A 7,962-nucleotide genomic window follows, 5' to 3' on the forward strand; every position below is an offset into this window, starting at 1 on the left:
GTTTCTTCTTTAATTTCCTCTAACTGCACCTCTTCTTGCTGTCCTTCTCCTTCTGTTCCGTTAGCTTCCTCTAACTGCAACCCCTCTTCTTGCAGCCCTTCTGTTTCTTTAGTTCCCTCTAACTGCAGCCCCTCTTCTTGCAGCCCTCCTCCTTCTGTTTCTTCTTTACTTTCCTCTAATTGCACCTCTTCTTCTTGCATTGTGTTTTCAGCTAACTGCTCCAGGTTCGAGCTCGCCCTCTGCTCCTCACTGTCTCTTTCTGCTTCATCCTCATTGGTGGCACAAGCACAGGCTTGGGACTTCAGGAAGGCTGGGGAACAACACTGCTGTTGGTTTTCCAGATCCCCTGGGTTCTCAGAAGTTCTGGAATCAGGCCTCTGGTTGGAGGTTTTCAGGGGCAGCTCTGTCCCCTCAGAGACCGGGGTGCCGTCCATGGCACAGGGTACGCTGCTCTCCCCTGAACCTCCGGAGCCACTGCTGATGTCCACGCCAGAGGAGGACGTGGGTGTGAAGTTCTCCGTCACGGCATGGGACCCAGGGTCCGGCAGAGCCTGGCTCCATGTGAGCTCCCAGAGGCCTGAGTCTAACTGGTCTTCCCCCAGGTCGCATCCTGGCCACAGGTCCTTCGAGATGCTGAGCAGCTCCTGGTACCGAGGAGAGTCTTTGAACCTCACTTTGCTGGCAGGAGACCCAAGGTCTTCATCAAAGAACTGAAGACTGGCCAGACAAGTAATGAGGGCCCCGGCTGAGTGGCTGAGTCTCCTGGCCATGGGCCTAGACACTTCGGGCATGCTGCTGGGCCGGCCCTGCTTGGAGCCCATCAGCGCCCTCATGATCTGTGTGGAGGCAGACACCCGACCAGGAAGTGCCCGCAGGCTCACCCCACAGCTGGCTGGGTCCCCTCTGTCCGCTCCGGCCTCTGCGGGGGCCTCGGAAACTCCCTCTGGAGCTGCCCCTTGGGGAACACCCTCTCCTGACTGGGGGCCAGCATTACTACTCCCCGGGAGGGCTCCCTCTGGCTCCGGGTCCTGGCCGGGGTCCCCTTCCAGGGGCTGTTGTCCGGCCAGAGCTGGCTCCCCCAGGCCTTCCAGAGAATGGTCATCCCCAGGGTCCACCTCGGGGCCTCTCAGGCCACCCCCTGCTGCACCTGTGGTCTCGTCCACCATCTCATATGTCATGAGTACCGGCTCTTCTGGAATGTTGTCCAGCCATTCGCGGACCACAGCCTCTGGAGACGAACGGGGCAGAGAGCTGGGTGACACACTGCTGGCCTCCTCCTGCCCCTGCGGGCCTCCCCAACTCCTCGAGGTCTCCTCCTGGGACAGCCCCTCAGACCCCACATCCTGGCTGGCACTGCTTCTCCTGGATGCCCCTGAACCGGGCCCCAGGGACAGTGTGGGGCCTGCCTGGTGTGTCCCCTCGTTCTGCTGGCTCCCACCTGGCCCCCGGGCAGCACTTCGGTGGCTGCTGCCGGTACTCCCACAGCTGGAAGAGCGCCTCTGGGGGCAGGGCCGCCCCCTGGGTGGGGTGGGACAGTACCTGCCACACAGCCAGCGGGCCTCAGGGGAGGGTCCCCGCTGGGCGTCTTCGGCCGGCTGTGTCCCAGCCTGTGAGTGGCAGCAGCTTTGGTGGGGGCCCACCGCCCCTTGCTCAGGCCATCCAACCTGCAGAACCAAGGGCGAGGAGGGCTGGGGGATGTCCCTGGCCTGTTCCCCCAGGCTGGCAGCCCCAGATTTTGAGCAGGAGTCGGATGTGTGGGGTGGTGTGGGGTTCAGCGAGGATGTCCTGGACCCCACGTCCCCTGCGCACCTGACAGAGGGAGCGTTGGGGGGGGAGACTCCAGAAGCACAATCTGAGTGTCCTGCATGGGTGACAGTGGCACTGCTAATTCCCAGAAGGTCCTGGGAAGGAAGAGATCCCAAGGAGGGAGGTCTCAGGTTCCCGGAGGCCTGTGTCCTGGTGCTCAATGAGCTTCCAGAAGATCGTGGCACTGAGCCATCCCGGCAGGCCCTTCGCCGCTCAGGAGGCCTCGGCACTTGCTTGGTTACAGAGGAGTCCAGCGGGTTGTGGGTGTCCTTGCAGTAGCGACACTGCCTGGGATGGCCTCTCGGGGCCACTCGGCCAAGGCCAGGGCTGCTGGGTGAGGACGTTGCACTGGCCCGGCTTCTGTGCCTTCTCCGCTCCTGCTGGGATGAAGCGGAGGTGGAAGGGGTAGAAGAGGCTCCTTCCGAGTCCCAGGAGCCAGAAAGGCCAGGAACCAGAGGCTCCCTCTTCACAGACGCCCCCCTGGCCTGCTCAGTGCTCCATCCTTGCATCTCTGCCTGCAGGTCCTCACTCCTTAAAGATGAAAGACTCGGAGCTGGAGAACCAGGGTTGCCTCCCTTGGTGGCCTCCTGCTGAGAGGTCTCAGCCCTTGCCTTGCCTGGGCAGCCCCGGGGCCGCCCGCCCCATTCGCTGGATCCCTCGTGAGACCCAGTGCTGGCCAACGAGTCCGAAGAAGCCCCCTCCTCACTCCGGGCCCTGGGTGTCAGGCGGCCGCCTTGCTCTGGGCTGCCCAGCCCGGCTCCATCTGTGCACAGGCTGGGGTCCTCACCCAGGCTCCCTCCAGCTTCCCGCTCAGCCCTTCTCTGGGCAGAGGGGCTGCCACTGTCCACCCCATCTTCCAGGGTCCTGGGGCAGCAGGAGGAGTCTGGCTCCGAGCCCTCAGGGTGGCCAGTGCTGGAGGCTGGGCTGGCACTGTCCTGGCTGCATCTCTCCCTCCCGGCAGCCCTGTGGCCCCACAGGCCACTGCAGCGGACGTGCTGGGCCAGCCCCCACCTCTTCCGAGTCGCCACTCTCTCTCCCTGGGAGGCATGCAGGGGATTCGTCCAGATTTCATACTTGGGCCCTGGCTGCCCGTCTCGGCCAAAGGCTTCCCCGCATCCCACCCTGCAGGGCCGGGGTCCCCATACCCCAGGATCCGAGAAGCCCCAAGGGTAGCCCTCCCACACACAGCAGAGGGGGTCCACCTCCCCCAGAATGGGGTCTTCCCCGCTGGCTGCCGTGAGGGCGCTGGCCCTGCCCATCCTCCGGGACCACAGAAGTGTGTCCTCGCCAACCAGGTGGAAGCGGACTTTCATCTCCACGGACAGGCTGCCATCCTCATTCATGCGGACCTTCTTCTTCATGTCATCGCCGGCCACCAGCGGGCCCGGCTGCGCTGGCGTGTCCTGAGGGTGCCTGTCAGGAGCAGGGCCCACCGGGGGGTTGCTAGGAACAGGCCTCTCTGGCAGCTGTGGCCTGCTGCCTGGCCGGGACCGCGAATGGATCACACTCGGCTTGGTCTTTGGCCCCCAGCTCCCTGGCACGCAGTGAAGAGGAAAAGAAAAGAGGAGAAGATTGTGAGCCATGGGGGCAGCTCAGGGTAAAGGAATAAAATAGTCATGAGCCTCCCACGACCTGAACACCACCATTGCCTCCAAAATGTACGGTAACAGCTGGGCACGGTGGCTCAGGCCTGTAATCCAAGCACTTTGGGAGGCCGAGGCGGGAGGACTGCTTGAGCTCAGGGTTTCAAGACCAGCCTGGGCAACTTAGTGAGACACCATCTCTACAAAAAAAAAAAAAATAAATAAAAAATAATTAGCTAAGCACAGTAGTATGCCCTTACAGTCCCAGCTTCCTGGCTACTCGGAAGGCTGAGGCAGGAGAATCCCCTGAGTCCCAGAGTTCGAGGCTGCAATGAGCTCTGCGCCACTGCACTCCAGCCTGGATGACAGAGCAAGACCATCAAAAAAAGAAAAGAAAAAAAAAGCATGATAAGGGCAGAGCTATTCTAGAATGACAGTCCCCAGAGCTACCAGTCTGTGAACTGGCATCGTCTAGCAAGGAGAACTTGAGTCTGAATTCAATCTCAACTCTGCCACTTACTAGCTGCATAGTTTTTGGCAGAGCCTGTTTTCTGAACCATAAAATAAGCATAATAATATTGATCGTTTCAGTTCATATTGATACATGGCTATGCATATAAAACTTCTCTATAGTTGCTAGCACAGAGTAGGCTCCTGAGAGATGGCAGACTTGGCAGGCAGAGTGGCAGTGCTGAAAGCTTGCTCTTGGCCCTCCTCATGCCCACACCCAGCACAGCAGGTGAAATCAATAAACCGCTGCATATGACCCAGATTGTAAACTGTTATGTGCTCTGTGATTATTAGTGGTGACTTTTCACCCTCATCAAGCTCCTGGGTTGATAAATGACTTCAGGGAAGGACCTGGGCTCACGATATCAGGTCCTGCTAGTCAAGCCTGCACTCCAGCCATGAAAAACAGAAGAAGAAAGGGCCGCTGGGGATGCAAAGGAGTGACTCTAAGAAAAAATGAGCCAGGCGCGGTGGCTCACGCCTGTAATTCCAGCACTTTGAGAGGCCAAGGCAGGCGGATCACCTGAGGTCAGGAGTTCAAGACCAGCCTGGGCAACATGGGGAAACCCTGTCTCTACTAACAACACAAAAAATCAGCAGGGCGTGGTGGTGGCTGACGGTAATCCCAGCTACTCGGGAGACTGACGCATGAAAATCACTTGAACCCCAGAGGTGGAAGTTGCAGTGAACCTAGATCACATCACTGCACTCCAGCCTGGGTGACAGAGCAAGACTCCGTCTCAGCAAAAAAAAAAAAAAAGGAAGAAAGAAAGAAAAAGGAAAAAAAAGAAAGAATGAATGAATGAAGCCCCTAAGTGCTTTCAAATTCCATCTCCTGAGCCAACATGTGGCAAGAGGGTAGGGCTAGCAGACAGAGGCTGAGCCGATGACCAGCAAAAGAACAGACCCCAGGTGCACATCTGGGCAGAAGATGACTTTACCCAGTCCTGCCCCTCCACAGGGACTAAATGCGACTGGGGACTCCTCCAGGGAGGGGCCCAGAGTAAACTGTCCTTGTGCCTCCAGTGCCTGGACTACAGTGATCACCGAGCCTGTCCTTGTTGGTGTTTCTGAGCTTTTCACAAAGGATAGTACTTTGTTTACTCACCAAATGTTTTCATTGTCAGACTGCATTTGTTAACTGTGCTTTTAAAAATAAGTGTGTGGTTTTAGAAAATAACATAGTCCAGACTGTGGCTCTTTGGCTGGATATATGGTTGATTGGATGGATGGGTGGGTAGATGATCCGTGGTCACGGTTAGTTTTAGTCCTTTTGACCTCCGTGCCGGCCACCACTGTTGTCTGAGACCACTGTGACCCTGAAAGGATGCAGCGCCACACACAGGGCCCTTTGCTGCCATGATGTCATGGCCACTGTAGTTGTTTCTTTTTTGAGACAGGGTCTCTGTTGCCCAGGTTGGAGACCAGTGGCACAATCATGACTCACTGAAGTCCCAAACTCCTGGGCTCAAATCATCCTTCCGCCTCAGCCTCCTGAGTAGCTGGGACCACAGGCATGTGCCATCATGCCTGGTTAATTTGTTCATTTACTTATTTATGTTTGTGGTAGAGGCAGGGTCTTGCTCTGTTGTCTAGGCTTGTCTTGAACTCCTGGGCTCAAGTGATCCTCTTGTCCCGGCCTCCCAAATTGCTGGGAATACAGGTGTGAGCCTCTGCACCTGTGGTTCTTAATAAAATTTATTTTAGATTCTAGAAACTTCAAGTTCAAGATAGCTTAACCCTGTTCCATGTATTTATTTATTTATTTTGAGACACGATCTTGCTCTGTCACCCAGGCTGCAGTGAAGTGGTGTGATCACAGCTCACTGCAGCCTCAACCTCCTGGGCTCGAGTGATCCTCCCACTTCAGCCTCCCAAGTAGCTGGAGCTATAGGCATGTGCCATTATGCCTGGCTTATTTTTTTGTAGTTTTTTTTTTTAGAGACAGTGTCTCATTATGTTGCCCAGGCTGGTGTCCAACTCCTGAACTCAAGCAATCCTCTCGTTTTGGCCCCCCAAACTGCTGGAATTACAGACATGAGCCACCGTGCCCAACCTCTGTTCCTTTTATATATCAAACACTGCCCTCTCCTATCTTGGTCAAATGTTCAACCCAAGTAAGGTTGACAGTACTGAGAAGGAGGAAGAGGTAAGAGAGATCCCAAAATTACTGGGATACCCAAGATTTGGGGCCAAAGGAAAGCTTCCTGAATTACCTGGAAGGGTATCCACTCAACCCTACTGAACCACCATCCAGTGCAAATCAGATGGGGGAAACCCAAAAACCAACTCACTGTTTTTGTTTCTTGAAGTCAGCCCAGATAAAGTTTCAGCTTCACTTCTGGCATTTTCCATGGCTGGGGGTCTGAAGGCCTCATGCCCGGCACACACCAGCACAGAAGGGCTGTGCAGCAGGGCCTGCAGCGAGTCCACCTGAGGGAGGAGCGGGCGGGATCAGGAGGCCTGGGCTGCAGAAACCCCTTTACCCTGAGGCCTGGGGGAGGAAGGATCCAGTCTCACCAGCCCTGTTCTGATTTCTGCACATCTCACTCCAGACTCCTGGTCCAAGGAGGGGTCTTATCCACTCCCCATAACACCTCCATCACTAGCTGGAGGCTGAGGTCCCACCACCATGATCTCCCACCCTACCTACACCCCTCCTTTCACCAGGTGTGAGGCCTGTGATCAAGGGGCACTCTGGATGCCCCTGCTGCAAAAGACTTCTGTAGGCTGCATTTCTGCCCACACGTCCACCCTCCAGAATATGTATTCTCTGGAGCAACTGGAGCAGCACACGCCCTCCAGCTCCCACAGCGGGGCCTGATTGACTCTCTCACCCTTTTCCCAAATGGAGGAGCCTCTGTGCTGCCTGACCTGTGTTTTCTGGTACAATCTGAGTCTGTTGCCTCTGTCTCTGCCTCTGCCCAAGTGGAGGTGACAGGGGCTAGGCACCACTCTTCCTACAGTGACCCCTTCCCTTCCAGACTCCTGCAATGGTCTCTGGGCTCCTGACCCTCCCCAGACCCATCAGAATGTCCCTACCCACTCCTGGGCTCAGGGCAGGCTCAGGGCAGGATTCCATTCCAGGAAACAGGTCCCTGGACCCAGAGACGCCTGCAGATCTGAGGGTTTGCACTATCGATGGGATTACATCGTAATTAGCAATGTTGGGGGATGTATTCCATCTTTAAAGCACAGAGCATGTTCCTTTTCATTCTCCAAAATTATAAGGATATGTTCATTAACAAAAAAATGAAAAAAAGAGGGAATATTACATTCTCTTCCCCAAAAAATGTCATAGAAGTTTGTTGTGCACCAGATCTTTCAGCCTAGGTAATTAGAAGTTTGTTTTAAATGACGAGGTCCATTTCTTCTTTGATTTAGATTCCTAGTCCATCAAAAATTTCAAACATGACCCAAGTCTATCAATTCATGGATGTTAGCCATGCTTCTAGGGAATCAGACTCTCCAGAAAGAAGAAAAAATTGAAGACTAAATGATGCTCCCATTTCTAGGGAGAGGTAGAAGTCTAAAATCTACAGGAAAAGGAGCATTTTCAAGAATGACTATCCGGGAGGGAACCTGAAAGTTGACAATCATGTCGCAGTCCTTCCTGGGGAGAAATGAGGTCATTATATTTACAGAAACTCTCACAGCTCTGCAATAAGTCTAGGTGAAAATATCCTAAGTCTTTTTCTCCAGTTCACTCATGTTATACCAGCTCTCTCCCCATCACCACACCCACTAAACTACAGCTAACTGAAGGTAGGGACCTTGTCTCATTTGTCTGTTTATGTGGCACATGCTAGTCCACGGTAATGCACACTAACTCAAAAGCATCCTTGCATTACATTGTAATTAGCAATGCTTGGGGATGTATTTCCATCTTTAAAGCACAGAGCTTGTTCTTTTTCATTTTCCAAGCATTAATGTTGCCAGCCATGCAACTAGGAGCAAATTACTTAACCTCTGTGCCTCACTTTTCTTATCTGTCCCAAGGGGATAATAATATCAGCTACCAGATGCAGTGCCTCACGCCTGTAATCTCAGCACTTTGGGAGGC

General features: G+C 54.6%; 1 protein-coding gene across 1 annotated transcript in view; it reads right to left on the reverse strand.

Moving 5' to 3' along the window:
* The window catches only part of RP1L1 (retinitis pigmentosa 1-like 1), a 58,624-nt gene that overhangs the window by 4,730 nt on the left and 45,932 nt on the right, over positions 1-7,962 (reverse strand). Inside the window, exons 3-4 of the mRNA XM_011942840.1 lie at positions 6,194-6,332; positions 186-3,340 (exon numbers count right to left, since the gene is read on the reverse strand). Coding sequence (XP_011798230.1) covers positions 186-3,340; positions 6,194-6,332 — 3,294 coding nt within the window. The remainder of the gene's footprint in view (positions 1-185; positions 3,341-6,193; positions 6,333-7,962) is intronic.

This window comes from Colobus angolensis, unplaced genomic scaffold, assembly GCF_000951035.1.
Source record: "Colobus angolensis palliatus isolate OR3802 unplaced genomic scaffold, Cang.pa_1.0 Scaffold210, whole genome shotgun sequence".
Classification (NCBI taxonomy): Eukaryota; Metazoa; Chordata; class Mammalia; order Primates; family Cercopithecidae; genus Colobus; species Colobus angolensis.